This window comes from Thamnophis elegans, chromosome 3 (assembly GCF_009769535.1).
Source record: "Thamnophis elegans isolate rThaEle1 chromosome 3, rThaEle1.pri, whole genome shotgun sequence".
Lineage (NCBI taxonomy): Eukaryota > Metazoa > Chordata > Lepidosauria > Squamata > Colubridae > Thamnophis > Thamnophis elegans.
This window is the reverse complement of record NC_045543.1, coordinates 25,006,388-25,027,839: the sequence shown is the minus strand read 5'-3', so window position 1 is coordinate 25,027,839 and position 21,452 is coordinate 25,006,388. Positions and strand designations below refer to the sequence as shown.

General features: G+C 40.0%; 1 protein-coding gene across 1 annotated transcript; it reads right to left on the bottom strand.

Annotated features, from left to right (window-relative positions):
- Nucleotides 1–9,782: 9,782 nt before the first annotated feature.
- CNRIP1 (cannabinoid receptor interacting protein 1) lies at nucleotides 9,783–21,146 on the bottom strand. Its single transcript, XM_032213639.1, has 3 exons — nucleotides 19,963–21,146; nucleotides 15,947–16,091; nucleotides 9,783–11,249 (listed from the first exon to the last, which is right to left on the bottom strand). The coding sequence occupies exons 1-3, from the start codon at nucleotides 20,262–20,264 to the stop codon at nucleotides 11,085–11,087; spliced, it is 612 nt and encodes a 203-aa protein (XP_032069530.1). The 5' UTR covers nucleotides 20,265–21,146; the 3' UTR covers nucleotides 9,783–11,084.
- Between the last annotated feature and the right edge of the window lie 306 nt (nucleotides 21,147–21,452).

Here is a 21,452-nt window from a genome sequence, read left to right as displayed (position 1 = left end):
TGTGTGTGTGTGTGTGTGTGTACCTATGTGTCTGCATATACACCTCAATGTTGACTCCTGGTGACTACCTGGATTAGTCTTTGCAGTTTTCTTGGCAAGATATTCAGAAATGCTTTGCCCTTGGCTTTCTCCTAGAGTTGAGAAAGAGGGACTGACCTAAGGTCACCAGCTAGCTTTGTATCTAAGCTGGAACTGGAACTCATGGTCTCTGTTCTTTAGGAAAGTACATCAATAGTCAAACTGAATTCTGTCTTTTGTTAAGCTTTTGTAATTTGTGGTTTTAAAGGTAAGCCACTCATGTTCCTCCTCTAATTAATAAATGCTCATTCCCATATTTGTATGGGTCCTTCAAGGACGCCTTTCTTTACTTCCTTGGCAGAAGATGCTAACTTCCATCATCTTTTCAATCTTATTCTTTGGCCGAGTCCAACCTCATATGGTCCAACTCATTTTACCAATTTAAAAAAGAAGGGGGTTTCAGTGGCAGTGCTGCCAGACTGAATGCCATATGATGGTTCTTATCTTTTCCTATCTATTGCATTTTCTTTAACGCAACACTAAAACTGCCAAGCATGGTATATTGCAGGATCCAGCCCAATGTGTCCCCATTTGCAATATATAAAGAAGGAGGGGAAGTGATTTCCTGGTGTAATGCATGCAAAATATGTTTACTTGGCTATTATGTCATTTCTATTGCTTGAAATGTCAGGTGTACACACCTGTCCCAGTGGTATAATTCCCAGTCCCATTGCTAAGAGTTAACCAAAACTATCAAGAGGGGTATGTAATAGAAAGTAGACCAAAGGGAATGCGAAAAACTCATTAACAGATGATTAGAACATTGGAAGCTTTGTGTTCCCTTGGCTGTGAATCACCGAGATGTGAGATAAAGAAGAGATGGTTCACCCCCATAGGGATTTCTCAGAACAGCTGCCATGGACATTTCTACCAAAGCAGCTGATTAGGCTTTCTCATTAAGTAAATGGTAGGACTGGCAAGCCCATGACAGGCTGAGTTTGCATTTACAAACGTACATTAAACACTTATTTAAAATTGAATTTTATTTACGGTGATCCTGGCATTTACAGAATGAAAGGAAGGTTTCTTTGCCAATTTAAATGTGCTGGAAGGTAAGAGAAGCAAAGCCAAAGATGTTATCTTATTTTCAGTTAGTGTTGGAATACTGCTTTCAAACAATCGCCAGTTCTAATTGTAACAGTTTCATTTGTATTTTTCAAAGGCCTTCTTCTATTATTTCAGTGAAAGGTGGCACAGAAACATTATGCACAGACGATCTTGTTGGGACAGCGCTCTGGAAAAGCTGAACTTTTGGGTACTAGCATGCATGCGCAAGGGATCGTGCTCCAGAAAAGCTGGATTTCCGAGTTCTGGCGTGCATGTGCACCTGACAATCAGCTGGCCAGCGCGCCTGCGCACACCAGTTTTCGGCACTGTCGCACATGTGAAGATCAGGTGATCGTTGCAGAAACCGGAAGACAAACAGGCAAAGTCACGTGTGCTGGGTGACATGGATTCGCATGCCACTTTGGGCACGCATGCCATAGGTTTGCTATCACGGTATTATTTGCTTTCAAAGATCCAACAACGAAGACAATAACTGACCAGTAATGGGAATAGGTGGGAAATGATTCACTTGAAAACTAATTTGATAAGATTTGATTGAAAAATCCTCTAGACATGCTACTATGTGTTGAAAAAAATCCTTCCATACACTCATTTTTATGGAGGGCCTAAAAAAATTAAGTTACTTGCAGTTACTTAAGTTACAGTAAAAAAAGATTACATTGTCAATGAGTATGACCTGTATGATACTTTAAAGTGAACTCAAAATTACAAGAAACTAAATAAACCTTTGTAATAGAAATGCTCCCTCTCCTGGAGAGGTTCTTGTGTAAATGTTACTTAGGGGATTTTTTTTTTATTTTTTTATTTTTTTGCTGTGTGGTATTTGTTTGCAACCCTAATAGCTTTGAAATAAGGGGCCTTTCATTGAATTGTCCTTTCATTTATAAGCATTGTAGAATTGTTGGTTTTTTGCTTAAATGTTTGTTTAACCTTACAGCATAGCATCTAAAGCAGTGTTTTTCAACCTTTTTGTGCAAAGGCACACTTTTTTCATGAAAAAAATCACGAGGCACACCACCATTAGAAAATGTTAAAAAAATTTAACTCTGTGCCTATTTTGACTATATATAAGTGTTTTTCCCACAGCACACCTTACACTATGTCACGGCACCTAGTGTGCCGCGGCACAGTGGTTGAAAAACACTGATCTAAAGCTTTCTATTTGCAATCAGTGCAACAACATTATTCTACAAGCTGTCATTTCATTTGTTTTGTTTTGGCATAGCATCCTACGAAAAACCTATCCAATCAACAAGCCAATTAAATAAACTTTAATGTAGCATAATATGAAAGCCAAGTTAATATCCTTAATGTTACAGTCCTCTTGAAGGAATACATAACTCATTTAAACAGAAATTGGTTTTATTTGTATGTGACTTTTTTTTTATTTCTAAGCCATATACTATTATTCCAGTATTGATGCAAAAGATAGGTGCTGTCCAAATCTGGAACTATACCATCATGCTTACCTATTGTCAAGTATTAAATGCTGGAAGCCAACAATTTGGATAAATTTGAGCGGCCAGTATTACAATTCAAATATAATAAAACTCTAGTATCTCTGGAAACAAAGTATATCAGTTAGAAAATTATGGAATGTCTAATTTTAAAAAAGCAACTCTTTTCCCCATGCCAAATTGATTTTATGGGGAAACCCCAATTTACAAATTTGGAAAAAAGATGGTGATAGGGAAAAAATGGATGGAAGTGGGTCACTGGCTTTGGATCAACTGCTAATGATGAAAATGATTTTTAATATACTTGTGTTAAGAGATCAATATAATTTATCAGATATAACTCAATAGCAATATTTATAATTACAACATTGATTAAGCACTGTTTGAATTACATTTTCAGCTTCTGACACATATGAGACATTAGAACAACTTGTTAAACCCTTTAACTGTAAGAAATCTACTGTTAGCTTTATAGATATTTGTTATCACTACATTAATTTTATATGCAAATGTTAAGAAATGTGAAATAATGAATTAGAGATTCCTATATTGTTTAGACAATGGGAGAGTGTTTTAACTTCAAGAGAGTAAATGAACCTCAGATTATAATTTACAAGACAAAAAAATATTTAGAATTTATTGGCTTCCATTATAGTCACAACAATAGCACTTAGATTTATATACCACTTCCCAGTACTTTATACAGTAGTTTGTATACTGTAGTAAAGGACTCTCATAAACAGATTTTTGTTGGAAATGTAATAAAGATAAAGCTTCTTTAAAATATATATTTCTAAAATGTTCTATATTTAGCAGGTTTGGGGAGAAAATAGTGGATTATATAAATATGATTGTGCAAAAAAAAGCTTAAGTTTTCAGAGGATAATATTCTTTGAACTATATACTTAGTATATAGGCTACCTGAGTTGCTTGATAATGAGTGGGGCATGTAAAATGTAATTAATAAATAAAAAATAAGTATGTGGATTTTCACAATTGGACAACATAAATGGATCCTGTATGCTCTTATTATGGATACTACATCACTGGAAAGATAAATGTGTGCTCCTTTCACTCAATGAAGACCTGTTTGCACTTGCCTCTTAACTTCTGTAGGGAAGTTTCTTTTAAATGTTGAAGAAGAAAGGTCCAGTTCTTTCAGTGTTGTGACATCACAATGCAATCTCTTCCCCTTGTGTACATGTGTGGTGGTATTGCAGCTATGAAGGAAAGGGATGGAGCTTGCATTGTAACTGGCAATGAGGCTTTCATTGTTTTGATATAAGCCATTGATCCTATGGAAAATTTGGCTTCCTTGAGAAGGGTCATTGCCATTCAACACTAGAGGAGCTTAGAGAGGTTCATATGAGCCATTTGTTAATTTAGAGAAATTATCCAAGCCCCTTGTTTAAAACAAATAGTTTGATAAAAAATTAAGAAACGCTTTTAACTGAGATTTATCATTGATTATTTTTTCCTTCAAATTCTACAAGTCTTATTTGCTTGCCAGAAATAAAGCAATCAGGAAAAAGTTTGGCCATCTGACTTTGGTATATGGTATATATAATCATCAATATCATACTTTATATATGGTATATATAATCATCGATAACACTATCAACCTTTTGAGGCCAAAGCTGATCTTGAAAAATTGAACCTGGATTAAATCTGGTTACTGCTTGGATTTACAACACCAGGAAATCCTAGGTTTATAAACTATCCTGGGAAGTTAAAAAAACAAAACAAAACTCCTGAAGAATTTAACAGTAGATCTCTTCTGTATTTTTGCCAGCAGAATTACATAACCTCTTCTCTGGAATATCTTTTCCTGGAAAGTTCAAATGAGGTAATCTGAATGAATGGGTTGCCTCAAGTATTTTAGACCCAAATAAATCCTAATAACCCAGAAAATCCCAATCTCCCCATGTAACCTCCCTAATCCAACAATCTCTGCAGGTAATGGAACAGTTATCCTCTATGGATAGCTTCTCCAATACTAATATGGGAGAAGAACGGCTTTAAGCTTAACTTTTTCAATCCCTGGAGGAAAGTGATTGTTATGTCTGGAAACGTGAGTTGATTTGAAGAGATGAGAGTACAAAGAATGTGTGTGTATGCATGTGTGTGTGCTGGTAGGGTGAAAATTGATGCTGCCCAGCTAAAACAGGGTTGTGGGCCCGCCAGCAGTCAGCAGAGCTGGGAGCAGATTCGGACAGTGAGGAGGTTGGGGAGGAACATGGGCCAGTCCTGGCGTCTGGGGAAAGCTTTAATGAGGGCTCAGTGTTGGAGGCAGAGAGGGGGCCAGAGCTGTATGCCAGTTAGGAGCTGCTTTCAGAGTCAGACATTAGTGAGGCAGACAAACAGCTGGAGCTTGTTCCCAGTGTGTGCATGCGCAGTTACCAGACAAAGGGAACAGCTAAAGAACAGGGATCGACTTGGGAGTAAGGCCACATGTGGATAAGGAATAGCCCCTCCCAAGGAAGATAAAAGGGGAGTGAAGGACAGTGGAGTTTGCAGAAGACAATTAATTCACTTAATTGGTTTGTGACTCTTGAGACTCCTTGCCAAGTTTTGCAGACATCGGCCTGTCAGCTCTCCAAGTCAGATAAGGTCTGTGACTGGAAATTCTCCTTGAAAGACTTTGCTGGATGTGAATGAGCAGAATTCACAATAAAGTAATAAAAGGGGGTTTTGTCGGGACCAGGAGTTTGCTTCATGCTCTTGGAAGCCTTGGCTCAGAAAAAATATAGTGGGAAGTAGCAATATAGGAGATGCTGGAGGAGGCTGATCACTTTAGTTATCATTTCATGCTGTATAGGAGAAGCACTCCTCTATGTTACAAGAAACCATGTGGAGTAGAAAATACATGATTTTAAGATATGTAGTACTGGACAATGGGCCCCTCAAGTTGGATGGCATTCAACTTGCTAATGAGGAAGAATGGAGGATATTTTGGAATGCCTAATGTTGCTTATGACATGGCTATATTAAAACCTCTAGCATGTTGCCATACAGGAAAAGAAAAACTGCAATAAGAATTACAGTGGGAACGTGGAACATAAATAGGGTCACAAGAAAGCTCAATGCAAGGCAATATGAAATTAAATGACTACAAATTAATATCCTGGGCTTCAGCGAATTGAGATGTCAGAAGTAAAACAGTATATGCTTCATTGAGTATGGAAAGGTCTTTAATTGTGTTGTTTCAAATTGTGAAATGCTAAGAAAAAATAGGAATTCCACAACTTTTTATTGGTCCCATGTGAAACTTACATGCATGTCAGAAAGCCACAATATGAAGAGAACATAATAAAACAGACTGAATCCAGATTGGAAAAGGAGCGAGGTAAGGATGTCTACTCTCCCCTCATTTATTCAATCGATATGTGGAATACATATTGAGGGATGCTGGATTGAAAGAAGATGATCATGGTTTTAAATTGTAGGAAGAAACATCCACAATCTGCATTATGCTGATGACAAAAATTCTTAAGGCCAGAAATGCAAATGATTTACAAGCTTTTGTAAAAAAAAAACTTGAGCACAGTAAAAAAAAAGAGAGTATAGATAAATATAAGGAAGATAAAATTAATCACAATAGGTATAGCAACCAGCCTTAAAATTGGCAGCAAGGATATTGAAGTGGTACACATCTTTGCCTTTACAACCAATTAACAACGGTAAATGAACAGCAGTCAAAAAATACACCATAGAGTAGGTTTCCCTGTCTACTTGTGTCTGACTCTAGGGTGCATTGTTTATCTCTGTTTCTTGACTGAGGGGGGCGCATTGTCCAAAGACACTTCTGTGGTCATGGCTATATGCTGAGGGGCACAGAATACTGTTACCTTAATTTACTTACATTTGCATGTTTTGAAAATACTAGGTGGGCAGGAGTTGGGGTAAGTAACGGGAGCTCACCCCATTGCATGGCACTTGGGTCCCGAACCTGGACCATCAAGTTCAGCATCTTTAACCACCAAGCCATTGTGCCCCCATTCACGTCACAGACTAGAACTCTGCAAAATAGCAATGAGGGCCTTGGGAAAAATTATTCAGATGCCAGGATCTGTTTATATCCCCAAAAATCAGAATGTGTAACTATGCAGGCAATAGTTTTTTCCTAGGACACTCTGTAAAAATGAAAATTGGACTTTGAAGAAGCAGGATAAAAAATATTGACATTTTTTAAACTTTGGAGTTGGAAAAGACTTCTGAGAGTACCATGAATAGACACCCCCCCAAAAAAACCAGATTAATATCAAACAAATCAATCCTGATTTTTTTACTAAAGACACAAATAACCAAACTCAATTTATCATCTTAGGTATACTGTGCAATAGATCTCGCTCTCCTCAGACCTAGTTCTGGAAAGGTGGCAGGAAAGGAAGGAAGAAGAAGAACAAGGGTGGATTTTCTTTGGACAGGGAAGTAAAAATGCAAAAGAATCACTGTTGTGCTTGATAATACTAGCCTCCAGTGGAAGAGAATATGTAGATCAAGATTGAACTGTGGCATCCTTGGTGCTCTTTGAGCTTTGTTTGTCTGCAGACATTTCATTACCTGACTAGGTAACATTATGAGGATTCCTAGTTGGGTAATGAAACATCTGCAATACTATTATAGAATGGTTACTACACCTGGGCTGGAAAAATCTGATTTCTCACTATTCATTTATGGTAAATATGTAGTGACTAGATTTTTACATGGAGGTAAGGCATGAAATTTTTTGATAGAGCTTCTTCAGAATCTGCATGTCATTGAAAGCCCACGATAACTTGCCTGTTCTGATGAAAATATTGGATAGATCTCCCAGAGTCCCAGCTATAATAATTTTTATGATCAGGTTGGGCCACCAGATTTCTACTATGATTATTTTAGCATAACTCTAGTCAGGTTTTTGCAATTATTTTCTTCATATTTGTGGTCTAAGGTGCAACTTCGCACATAAAATGGTATAATGATCATAATAAACATACTGTACTATGCTTTCAAGAGAATAATCTTTGCATAATTCAACAGTTAGATTTATGAAAGATTCCCCCCCAAACTAATACTATTGGACTTATTTCACGTGAGATTCCACATTAAGATGGAATGCCAAGAAATTCTACAGTTCTCTATTCACTGCATCCAGCAGTGCACAGTGCATCCAGCTATTCACTGATCTGTCTGTCTGTCTGTCTGTCACACACACACACACTTTGACATCAGTGTTGATTTCTGGCAACCGCCCTTACCACTCCCTGTAGTTTTCTTGGAAAAACTTTCGAAGTGATTTGCCTAGGGCTGAGAGTGAATGATTGGCCCAAATTCATTCAGCTGCCTCTGTGCCTAAGGTGAGGCTGGAATTCACAGCTCCCGTTTCAAGCATGGTACCTTAACCACATCACCAAACTGGCAATATATATCCTGTGCAATCTCTTCCTCTAGTCCAGGAGTGTCAAACATACATCGTCACAGTGGCGTTACACAACTTTTTGGGACTTCCCCCCCTTCACTAAATGGGGTGTGGGTGTGGCCAGTGTGTGATGCATCCAGCCTGCAAGTTTAACAGCCCTGCTCTAGCCCATTCCTATTCACCATAGCAATTGCATTAAAGAGTCAGGTGCCATATTTGTGCTCTGGCACATTCCAAAGCATCTCTTCCAAGGTGACTTGGAAATTGTGCATGGTACAAACTTGGAACACAATGTTTAATTTAGTTCCATGTCACACTGGAGACAAGTATGCGAAAAAAGTTGTTCAGGTCCTCACTGAAATGATGGACAAAAACCATAATTACTACAGTGGATGTGCTTCACAATGAACTCATTAATCCATTACTTGCTATGAAAACATACAGATTTTGGCTGAGAGTCCTGATGATCTAAACATCCCTTTTGCAATGGGAAGGTGTTGTGATGGAAATTGGTGTGGGATGTAAGATCCCAGCTGCCAAAATGTTATCTGGATTAAGGAGCTATCTTTGAGATAGCCCACATGGTACTTGCACAGCCTTCCTCTTGAGTAAATCACAGGAATTTTGAGGTTTGCCTAAGGTCAAGGAGCTGGGAGTTGATGGAGGAATTATCTTTGCTCACTATAATGCAGCTTTTTAAAGAATCAACCACACCTCATTTCTCAATCAATTTGGATTTTTTTCTGCTGCTTTAAAAGGATTTAAGACCCTTCAGAACAGCAAGTTATACTGTATTTATTAATAGAGTCACCTTCTCATTAGAAAAAAACTTACAAGTAAATGCAATTTTTAAAAGTTTTTGAAAAATGTTTTTATGCATAAAATGTATGCTTGGAATATAAACTTTATAAAGTTTAACAATAAAGTAAAAATTATATAATTATAAATTATAATTATACATAATTATAGTTTTAAATGCCCACAGAGTTTTGGGTTAATTAGAAAAAAAATTAACATGGGAAAAAAGGCAATTGTTTTGAGTTTTTTCATAAGGGCATTTTGAACACTAGAGGGAGATAGTTGATTAAGAAAATGGAGCAAAAATCTTATGCAAATTTGGTTTGTCAAGTTTTTTAGCAAAATATATACATTTCTTGATAAGATTGACAGTGCTTGTTGTAATGAAATTACAAGTTCAGCAGATGATTTTGAAATTATTTTTAAAGGGGAAAACATGGAGAAATAGCAGCCTAACAAATGGAATTGATTATTTATTCCCAAAAGGAGATATACAAATATTGAACCAGGAAACTGATTTAATTTTTTCCTATACAAAAGAGCTCGTTAAGGTTTGAAGGACTTTATTAAAAGTGAGAAACAGAATCTAATTGGATACACATACAAAAGAAATCTGCTAAAGGTCTGAAAAATACTGTTTGAAACAGATAAACAGTACTAATTCTGGGACTCTTTGTGAAAGGTTTAAAAATATTTTTTTTTTTTTAAGTAGAAGGGGGAACTTCTTTTTCCCCACTTTTTTTTTATATTTTTCAGTTTGTATTCTTGTAGCTTGTATTGGCTTCTAATTTTTTATAATAAAAGTGAATCACTACAGTTGTTAAATTAGTAACATGGTTGTTGTCATAAGTATGAAAAATGGTTATACATCACTTTGTTGATGTACCAGTTCCAGCATTCTCTCCCTGCTTTTGCATGGCAAATTTTCTGTTGCTTATTGAATTGGTACAAGTAAATTATTCCAAGAATGCTAAATAAGCGACACAGGTTTCCAACTCATTTATTACAAAGATCAAAAGCTTTATCACTTTACAGATTGTTCTCATGAATGGCACAAATACACTAATTGCAAAGTAGCATCAACACAACCTCATCTTATTAATCCAGTTGTACTTTGTAAAAGAAGCAACAATTATCTGAAATTCATAAGAGGTAAATGATGTGCTTCTCATTTGCCACAGATTTGTAAACAGATAGGGTATAGCACCAGATTCCAGAATCCTGCAGAAGCTTATACAAATAGCTTTCTTTTTACTTCGAGAGCATCCTGGTAAAATCATGTTTGACCTGAAATTTCTGAACTGCTGCAGCTCAAATGTTACTTGTAGCAAATTATTTTCATTTTTTCTTTAAAATATTGCTGGACAGGTAATCTGAAAACTTGTGGGCTTTGCTATGCAACATTAGGATATAATTAATTGTAGATGAAATAATTATTATATGACAATTTAAAACCATTGATATTTTGCATAATTTCAAGAATCCCATCACTGCTTATGGTGAAGACTTACTCAAGTTATGTAATATTCAGCAATCCTACTCCTTCGCTATGAATATTAAGCAAACAATTTGAGCAGATAGTAATTTACTACTACATTATCGGATGCCCTGTTGCCTGAAATTAGCACTGTGCACTATAATCTGTACCATGGGAATCTATGATTTTTCAGCTATTGCAGGGTCAGAACAACCAAATGACCCAATTAGCGTGGAGTGCCGAGAGTCATAGTCCAGTAACTTCCTCAGTTCTGGAAAAGCATTAGTAGAAAGGAGAAGGTATCCTGAATTTCAGAGCACAGCGGCAGCAGTGAAGCTGCATTTCACAATACTTGGTAGCATGAATGAGAACCAGACTGAGCACAAAAAGAGAGAAACTGTTATTACCATGTAGAGCAGATAACATTCTAAAAACAATGATTTGGGGGTGTCACAAACAGTGCATCTCAGGATGATTATGGAAAGGGAGCTTCTAGAACCTAGTGGATATTGCAATATCATCTTTTGCCCATTCACCCCAGTGAGGGGCCGTTCACATTTAGAGAGGGAGCAGGAGCCATCTTCCCAGCAACACTCATTTCTTGTGACCACCGTTTCCAACCTACTCACTTGGAAGCGAGTCTCGTCAGCTTCAAAGGAAACCTATTTGTGTTGTGGGATGGGGAAAGGGAGGAATCCGGTTTATTCCACAAACACATCTACAACCGAGGGCCTGAGTAAGGCTTTGCACTGGTTTGAAGATCAGTTATTTCACCAAGCAATTGTCCAGACACAGTTGCCTCACTTCAGAAGAAGGTTTCCTTATTGATCCACATGAGGCTGCGCGTTTCGTTGGGTTTGCATTCATACTCAATGCAGCCAAAGCTGTTTCCCCATTGGCAGTGGTCTCGCTTGTGATAGTTGTAAAATTTGACTTGCCAGACTGTTTCAAAAGCCCCAAGGTCAGTGACCTAGAGAGAAACAAACTCATCTCATTGTTTCACCAGAGCAGCGTTTCCTCTTTATGTATTGCCATGACCCACCAAACCATACAAGAGGCCATAAAACCCACATCATGTTGCATAGCAAGGAGTAAAGCCCCCTCTCTCAAAATAGACAGATATGTATCGGTGCAATCTGTTCACATCTGGGAAGAGGCTAAAAGTTTTACTGCCGAATAAATCTGCCTCAGATTGTAACATAAGCGCCAATGAACATTATAGTTTGGATCTAAATTTGCAAGAGCTCTTTCCATCAGCAGTTTTATTCCGAGCAACATTTCTGCTGAAAGGGCAAGAATGAGGTGATCTTTGCCAAGTCCTTTCTTCCTGTATCAAGCAAGGGCCTCTCTCTTCCTAAAAATTTGGAGTGAGGGATCTATTTTCACCATTGAGTAGATACTCAAACTTAAGGAATTAAAGTTTTCTTTATGATTGAAATAAAATTCTTGTCTGTGATTATATATATTATTAAAGGTAAACAAGGGAAGACATTGGCAGAAATTGTCTATGGAGATTCTCAGTCATCCAGGTCATGGTTGTCCCAAAGGTGCTTTTCAGGAGGCAACTGGACTTCCTCATTTTTTCTTTGAAGAAGTTTCGCTTCTCATCCAAGAAGCTAGCTCTGACTGGAGGGTGGGGAATGGAAGAATTTATACTCCTTGCAGACAGCTGGTCATTTGCATTATTTTAGCTGAACCAGAAAGTCCAGTTGCCTCTTGAAAAAGCACCTTTGGGATTGCTAGAAATTATCTTTCTTCAGAAATATATTAAGAAGAGAGTCTTCAGTTAATGTGGAGCTGTAGTAAATCTCTGTGTTAATGAAATAAATAATATGGTCATAAACTGAAAAGAATGGTGAAATGGAGAAATGAGTATGAAGAGGGGAGGGGAGGGGTGCTGGGAAAAGCAATGCAGGGAAAGTAGAATGAAGAGAGAAACTGCTCAAGGAAGTGGTACATAAAAACAGTGAGGGAACATGTTGGGCAAGAAGAGATAATAATTGGGGAATTTAGTATACAAGAGAGGAGAGAGAGGTTCAACAAAGGGAAATATGGCAGGAAATAGGGGCAAAGATGGAGAAAAGGTGAGAAATCCAATGGACAAAAGAGAGGTTATGCTGTGATGGGTAGCACGTTGCATCCAGAGGTGGGTTCCTACCAGTTTGCACCTATTCGGTAGAACCAATTCATCAAATCTACCGAACCAGTTAGAAGAGGTTCCACCAGTGGACCCGGAAAGCAGGCCACACCTACAGAAGAGGTTCCAAAATTTTTTGAAACCTATCACTGGTCCTTGGATATGATTATTCTACACTATCATGCTCATATTTATAAAACTCAGTGCCTGTGAAAGGTAAGGATGACTACTGCCTTTGTGGTGCAATCAGAACATGGCATGTGTTGAAGTTGTTTTAATGCAAACCAAAGATGCCTTTTAAAAAAAAGTTTACATCATATTCTTATGCATGACAGTGCTGTGTGTGAGGTAATTTAAGGTGGTTCTGACAAGTGTCACCGGCATCTTCATATCCGGTCACATGGGTGGCAAGCCACTCCCATCCAGTCACATGGGCGGCAAGCCACTCCCACAAAGGAGGCCACACCTACAGAGTAGGTTCGAACAATTTTTGAAACCCACCACTGGTTGCATCTATCCCACTGCTGTGACAGAAGGCCACACTGCTTTCACTCCTGTCATAAAGCAAAATTATATTGGAAATCAGGGATTTTAAAAGAACCCAATTTAAAGAAACACTGCAAAAAGCATTTGGTCATGTTACTGATGACAGCTAAACTTTGTCAGAGTTTCAGCCCAGGGTTTGTGGACTGACCTTTGCTCATCTGTGCATATTTCAATTTTTCCAATGGAGTGATTATTATAAAACTCCTTTCCATAATGACTTCTGAGTCAACTCAGAATCAGAAACTTCTATGTCTCATATATCAGATATGAATATTTGCTTAATATTAGTTTATAAAGTGCAAAGTGATAGGGTTATGGTACAGATTTCTAGCCCCCAAATTTAAGATGTAGCATCAAAGGGACCTTTAGTATTGTTTTAAAATTATAATTGTTTAATTTAATCAAAGAGAAAAGTTCTTAAACATATAGAATAATCATATCAGCTGTACTTCATGTATATATTTTTTTAAGTTTGAATTTTAATTTCACCAAATCAAATGTACATTTTATCCGGAATCAATTTTCACCTTTATCCTGGTACCTCATACTTTTAAAAATGCAGCATTAGATATGCTTTCCATTTGCAGAGTCATTGATTTCAAATGTTTTTCAAGAGAGAAGAAATAGCCAAACCACAGGCAGATTTTAGCAGATGACATGACAATGATACTGTTGACTTAAGCTTAGGCAGAGAAGAATGACCTTGTAGTCCCAAAGTTATTTTAATGGTCTCTCCCATCTACACCCATGAGGAAATCTTATGAAGAGCTAAGCATCAGATTCCCACGTGAAACATGTGGATCTCTAGCAATGGTTGTCAGAACTTTTGAAAGTTTTCTTAAGTAAACTTAGGTTTACTGCTTAATATTCATAAATTGGAGTAGACAAGAGACACATTTAATATTTTAAGGGTTCCTAAATTAAGAGGGGGGTTAGGGTTAGGGACACATGAGACACATAAGCCAATCTGGGATTTGGGAGTGATTCTTTGCTTTTTTAGCTGGTTACTTCAGAGTTTCCATATATTTATGAATTCAAAATGGTGAGCAACTATGACTTTTCAGAAATCATTGCCAGAGATTTCAAAAGCAGGAGGTTAGAAGGATGGGGTACAGTCTAGAACCACAGGCTGCCCACTTTTGTCATAAACTTTGATGAAGATGATGTAATAACAAAAAAATGGATTACTAATTACCGTATTTTTCGGAGTATAAGACGCACCAAGATTTTGAAGAGGCAAATTTAAAAAAAAGTTTTTGCACTCTGCAAACCTCCCCAAAACAGCCTGTTTTTCACAAAAATGGCCCTGGTTCTTTTTTTCCAAAAAAGGGCATCAATAGCCTTTAGGCAACTTGTAGAGTGCTCCTGGGGGGGGGGCGCAAAAACGAGCAAAAACCGCCCCATTTTTGTCAAAAAAGGGCATGGATTGCCTTTAGGAGGCTTATAGACTGCTCCTGAGGGATGGGGGGTAGAATTGAGCACAAAATGGTCCTTTTTTCTCATTTCTGCCCTCCCCAGCCCCCAGGAGCTCTGTGAAAGCCTCCTAAAAGCTATGCACAGCCATTTTGGGGCTTCGTAGGCAAAAAAAATGCTGTATTCAGTATATAAGACACACCCAGATTTTCAGCTTTTTTGAGGGAAAAAGGTGCATCTTATACTCCAAAAAATATGGTATTTTAGGATGTTAGACATAGATGAGCATCTTATGAGAACTCTGACAAATAATAACATCAATTTACCAGGAAGGTAAGTTGGGCAAAGTTATTCCAGACCATTTCTGGTCATCAATTCTGCTGTCTTATCTCCCTAGCTTCCCTTTTTGCTTAGCTGGCCAGCATTCTCCCAAATATAGTTCTGCAGCCCCCTGCTTTCTAAGAATGCCTATCAAACCTATGTGAAGCCCAGAGGCATTCTTGATAATAGAGGATACTAGAGGATTGTGCTTTGCTATTAAAATCCATTTCCCCTACATAGTTTTATTGAAATGACTATAAATGAGTAACACGATGAAATAAGAGACACACTAGGATCTTTCCAGGAATATGACTCCTTGAAATTGCTCACATGATGGTCATGCCAAAACCTATTTAGAAAATTCTAGAAACTTCCTTAAGAGGACAGTTTTATCCAATTTAATGATCCTTGGCAGAAAAAGTACCAACATTTTGCAGTTCTAAATATAGCATACCAGGTATGAACAATTTTTCCCCAGTTGAAAACTGTCACACATTCCCGAAAGTAGATTGGACCAGAAAAAAAAAGTAGATGGTGCTATTGACAAGGAACGCATTTTCCTCTGGGATAAATCTAAAGCTTTTGGGATTGCGTGTAGCCATGGTCCTTCAGGTGGTGCATCTTTGCTTTGTACCAAGACATGGGATGCTGAACTTCCCTCTCCTCAATTGAAGTAGACAAGAGGATTTTTTCAAGTCAGATGAGTGCATCTAGCTCTGATCATAACTCTTCCAAGCTAATGACCTCTGCTCTTGCCTCATTCACTGTTTCAATTTCTGAGATTTTAATCAAGGACGTACTTTGAGGTTATGGGCTTGGCAAAGTAAAGGTGGGTTATAGTTATAGCTGCAAGCTTCACAAATGCTTAAAAAGTGAAAGTGCATTGTGAGAAGAAATCAGACAGGACATCATCTGAAATAAAGGTTGTGCATTCTGGGAAGAAACCTCTTTCTTTCGAGTAGCAAGAGGCAGAACAATCTTAGGGTCAGGAAGCAAACTGCATTGTAGTTAGTGGGTCTCTTTTGTATAACAGCTGACCACAAAATTAGTTTGCTTCTTTGGGAAGCAGGGAAAAATACAAATATAAAAATCTGAAAAGGTATACGCAGCCCAAGGACAATCATTATCATAAAAAGAAGAATATGATCAGATCATGCAATTTACTTGTTTCACTCTTATTTCTACTAACTTCATTCCATTTATTTTTCATCCTCCTCCTCCACCACCCTCCTTTCAGTGATATACACTACCTGTAGGTTGACTTGTATAGGTTGTCTTTCCCCACTTTTGGTATGAGGAACTCCTTCTGTGTCATAGATGCCAGTGTAAGTAACAAGTTGTGGTTCTCTTGCTGTCTCTTCAAGAGGCACAGTCACTCCACCTATTCCCATTGTCCTGAAACAGAGTTTGGTAATCTTAATATCTGTTAGTACTTAATGATTCCATTGTTCTGAGACAAGAAAATATTATTATTATATATTATTATTATATATATTATTATTATTATTATACAATTGTATCACAGCGGCCAGTTGTATTATTATTATTGTTGTTGTTGTTTTGTTGTTATTATTATGTGGCATGCATGCCACAGATGGCACATGGAGCCATTTCTGAGGGCACACATTCGAGCCCTTGTGATCTCTAGACTGGAATACTGCAATGGGCTCTACATGGGGTTGCCCTTGAAGTGCATCCGGCGACTGCAGCTAGTCCAGAATGCAGCCGCGCGAGTGATAGTGGGCGCACCGCGGTTCGCCCACGTTACACCTGTCCTCCGCGAGCTGCACTGGCTACCTGTTGGTCTCCGGGTGCGCTTCAGGGTACTGATGACCACCTTTAAAGCACTCCATGGTAGTGGATCTGAGTACTTGAGAGACCGCCTTCTGCCGATTACTTCCCTAAATCGACCAATTAGATCGCACAGACTGGGCCTCCTCCGAATTCCATCTGCCAGTCAATGCCGACTGGCGACCACACGGAGGAGAGCCTTTTCTGTTGCTGCTCCGACCCTGTGGAACGAGCTCCCCATGGAGATCCGTACCCTCACCACTATCCAGACCTTCCGCGCAGCCCTCAAGATCTGGCTCTCCCAGCAGGCCTGGGGATAGGCTTCCAATTCACCCGCCCGAGTGTTTGATTGTTGAATGAAAGTTGTGTTTTACTATTTTTTCTTTTTCACATATTGTTTTGTTTTTGACCTTGCACCCCCCCCCCCCCCCCCTGTGGTTGTAAGCCGCCCTGAGTCCCCTCAGGGAAAAGGGCGGCATATAAATCCCAATAAACTACAAACTACTACAAACTACACAAGGCGTTGCCCTGTCAGAACCAGCACGCATGTGCACACTGGCCAGCTGATCTCCCGCCTTGATTTTCAGCCATTTTTCTCCCTCTGGAGGCTTCCCTGGAGCCTCTGGAAGGTGAAAAACCACCCAACATGCAAACCGGAAGTTCGGGAATAGACTTCCAGTTTGCCCGTTGGGCAGTTTTTCACTCTCTGGAGGCTTCAGGGAAGCCTCCTGAGGGAGAAAAGCAGCCCAATGGGCAACCCGGAAGTCTGTTCCTGAACTTCCATTTTGCACGTTGGGCCATTTTTCCACCTCCCCAGGCTCCTAGAAAGCCTCTGGAGCTTGGGGAGGGTGAAAAACAGATCTACCAGGCCCACTGGAAATTGGGCTGTTTCTGGCCTCTGGAGGACCTCTGGGGGGGGGGACAGGGGAGGCCATTTGCACCCTCCCCAGGCTCCAAGAAAACCGTGCACAAATGTGCACGGCACAGGAGGAATTAAATTATAGGGGTGGGCACACGAGCATCTGCAATAGCGGGTGTGCGTGCTTTTGGCACCTGAGGTGAAAAAAGGTTCCCCATCACTGCTACAGGCCATATCAAAGCACAGGGTTCAAACACACATCACCAATAGAATCCTATACAAACAATTTAAAATAAGAGTAGGGTAAAAATACAATAGTTATAGGGTAAGATACAATAATTTAATACATAAATATGTAAAAAGAATAAGATGACATAAAATTATATTTCGGTGTCACCCCTACAATCTACCCTAACCAGTCCCCGTATGCAGATCTCAACCGAACCATTTGTTTAAGTACTGTGCTGTGTTAAATATTATTTTAGGTTCTGGCAGCACATAAAGTAAGTTGTTTTGATATGGGGATCCCAATGGGCTATTCATTTGGTATATAGACCAAAGTACCTGTCTCTCACTGTCTTATACAGGCAACAATCAAATAGGATGTGAGCCAGGTCTTCTATCTCTGCTGCTCTGTAAATGCAGAGTTGCTCATTGTAGGGCATAGAATGGAATCTCCCTATCAAGCTGTTCGAATCTTACTCCCGTAAATATCTCCCTAAGATGTTTGGGCAGTTGTAACTTCAAACAGCTGCCAACTTGAAAAGTACATTTGTATGTGTTCAGTCATTTCAAGTTACCCACCTTTCTGAGGATAGCTATACCAGTTTGGAGAAAAATTTAAATATCTAAACTGTGATAATGATTTTCTATCCATGTGGTGTATCCACTGCTCTCATGCAATAAGAATTGATGCCTTTGCTATTATCACTACAGTGATTGTCTGCCTCCAGCATCTCCTACCATGGGAAATCATAAATTAGAGGTTAGGAATAAATCATCAGGTATAAAAATCTATCAGTGTAGACACTAGGAATCAAAATTACTTATGGCACATAATCAATTAAACTGGGACGGGAATAACCTCTTAAATAATCTTTCACTCAAAATGAAATATTGAGGAGGAAATGTGTAAAATGGTTGTGTACTGGGGGCTGGAAGGAAAAATGCTGCTTTAAAATTTGTCTTTATCTCTTTTGAGATAAAATCCATAATGTTGATTCCACCATCACTTAAAGAACACTAATCTAAATTAAGACAATTCAAATAAGGATGCTCAAAGAAAATTGTGAAGACTTAGAAATCTTGGATGTTGAGAGCTCAAAAGGCAGAGAAATGCAAGATACAGCATAACTCTTACATAGCTTAATTAGGAGGATGTGAATCACGAAGCTCCAACAATTTAAATAAAGATTCAATAAAGAGGAAGCATGTGCACAGCTGTCCACCAAATTGCTAAATTATAGACTAAAAGCATCCAATTTGATCCAATATATCAAATCAATTCAGCAATTCAATTTCAATATTTTGTTTGAAGACAAAGAAGTTGCCTCAACTGGTACTGAATCATGTATATCAAGCCTGTGCGTTGCCCTATACAAACCAAGATGCCCCATGTGCTCAGATCCCAAGTCCCATACAGGGCATCAGGTCTCCAGATATTCAGAAAGAGAATTTTCCTAGCATCGCCTGGAAATACTGTGCATGTAAAGCATGTGTACACTTCCAGGCAACAGCCTTTACTGTTGCACTTCTCTTCACCTAGAATAGGCACAAGCAACCTTGTGACCTCCAAACAGCAACCTTTTCCCAGCACGATCAGTTGCAAAGGAACATGGGACTTTTAGCCACATCTGGAAGGCACCCCCTTCCCTCCCAATGCTTCCAGCCTTGGGAAACTGGGCCACATCTACCATATCCCCAAATACAGCAGAGCTATATAAGGTATCTTTGCTATCTTTTTTATACAAGCCGCGAACTTACTGATCTCAAGAGGCTGAAAAGATACCGCAGGGAGACTGTAATTCTAAATAGAAATTGATCATAGATGAAACCTGGCTATGTCCCCAACGTAAAGCCGCACCCAACAGAAAAGAGGTTGGGTCAGCCGGCGGTCCGTTATATAATCAAGTTGGAAAGCTTTCGCCGATTAACCGGCTTCCCCGCATTCATTCCGGATTGCCGCCGTTCTCCTCGGCGTTTCTTGCAGCGGTCCCTATTTTCTCGTCCCGGGCCTAAAGCCCTAAAGATAATTGCAGGGTTAGGCCTGGGTCCCATTGCTTTTCCCCCCGCCTGTGCTATATGGTTTCACCTAGCAGGGCGCGACTAGGGCGTTTCTCCGAGCCTTATCGCTCTCCGAGAAGCGGGGAGCCCGGATGGGTGTGTTGGATCTCCCGCACTACGGCTGCTTGCCAGGGTTGTTTCGTTAATGGGGAGAAAGGAGCGAGGCATTGTCCGAAACCGGCGAACAGAAGCTGCAATTCCCACCGCGGGAAAAATGGAAGCGCCTGCCCATCCGCTCGCCAGCAATAAATCTCGGTGCTCTGCAAATAAGGGCGGGCGGATTACGAGGAAGAGAGAAGCGGCTGGCGGGGAAGGCGAGGGATGCGCACTTACGTGGCGTGGACGGTCCCCGGCTTCAGGGCCACCTCGACCTTGTATTTGGCCCCCGTCAGCAATTTGATGGTGCGGTTCTGACCGAACCTCTGGCCGTCCACCTTGAAGAAGACGGGGCCGTCATTCGGCTGGATCTTGAGGGAGACCTTGATCCGGACCACTGGGGGCACCTCGGCCATGGTGCTGGCGACGCGGCTGGAGGAGCTAAGGAAAGAGGAGGAACCCGCGCTCAGCCCCCCGAGATGACGATCTCGGCCCGTTAAACACCCGCTCCAATCCGGAATCGACCAAACCGGGCCCATCTGTGCCTGGTCGGTTTTTCTAGCCGCGAAAGCGAATCCGGTTCGTCTTGCTTCCTGCGCTCGCCCAATCCACGGAGTGACCGAGGGAGGGACTCAAACCCGAACAGCTGGAGCGCGGGATAAGGTGGGCGGAAAACCGGCTGGGGAAAGAAAAAAAAGTAGCGTTGATTCGAATTGACCCGGTGGAAGAAAGAGCTTCAGCCAGTTGGCCCGCGCCGTGGCTATAATCTGTTCCCCGAGCCCGCGGAGGTCGAAGTTGACAGGCGGTAGCCCTTGCCTCGAAGAAGCGAGCCAAATATAAGCCTAGATCCATTGCTCTTGCACTGCATTGGGCTGGTCCAGCGGAGACCCCACTGCAAATAAAGGGGAGGGAGACTGCTTTTATTTCTCAGTACCTCTCCCCCATTGCTAGCTGATGGGTTGATGAGGCTTGCTGAGTTTTGACCTTCTGGCCCTTTGGAAGAATATAGTAAGATAACATAATATGGTTCGTTCTGGGAGCTTCCTGCTTGGCTCCTGGATGTTTCATTAACCAACCTAGGTAACATCTTCAGCTTTTTGGGTGAAGTGTCTTGTTCCGTTATATAGATCCTGGTTGGTTGATTCACTTCACTCACCCCCGCTCCCCCTGAAGATGTTACCTAGTTTGGTACTGAAACATCTTGGAGCCAAGCAGCAAACTCCCAGGACAAACATCTGCCCAAATCTACAACCTGAGTTACGAATATTTTCTACAATTTCTAATAAGATATGATTTCCATCATCACCAGCCTTTTTCAATCTGGTGCTCTGCATATGCCTTAGGAGTGTTTGTATATTGAGCTGAGATGGCACAGTGGTTAGAATGCAGTACTGCAGGCTACTTCTGCTGATCACCAGCTGCCAGCAGTTTGGCAGATCGAATCTCACCAGGCTCAAGGTTAACTCAGCCTTCCATCCTTCCAAGGTGGGTAAAATAAGGACCCAGATTGATGGGGGCAATAGGCTGACTCCGTAAACCGCTTAAGAGGGGGATGTAAAGCTCTATAAAGCGGTATATAAGTCTAAATGCTATTGCTATTATGCTCTTGGCTCTCAGCTGGCCTTCTCCAGTGGAACCTATATGGGAGGCTACAGGTGCTGGATAGCCAGGGATGATAAAAAGGGAACTACATTCAAATTGCGTCCAGACTGGAGAGAACCTTTGCT

What these genes read in the sequence shown, in the direction of transcription:
- CNRIP1 (XM_032213639.1), bottom strand. Translation starts at nt 20,264, where the DNA reads ATGGGCCCGGTTTGGTCGATTCCGGATTGGAGCGGGTGTTTAACGGGC. An exon ending in CCGGGGACCGTCCACGCCAC is followed by an intron (nt 16,092 to 19,962) that starts GTAAGTGCGCAT and finishes ACTCTGTTTCAG; the next exon opens with GACAATGGGAATAGGTGGAG. An exon ending in CTATACAAGTCAACCTACAG is followed by an intron (nt 11,250 to 15,946) that starts GTAGTGTATATC and finishes GTTTCTCTCTAG; the next exon opens with GTCACTGACCTTGGGGCTTT.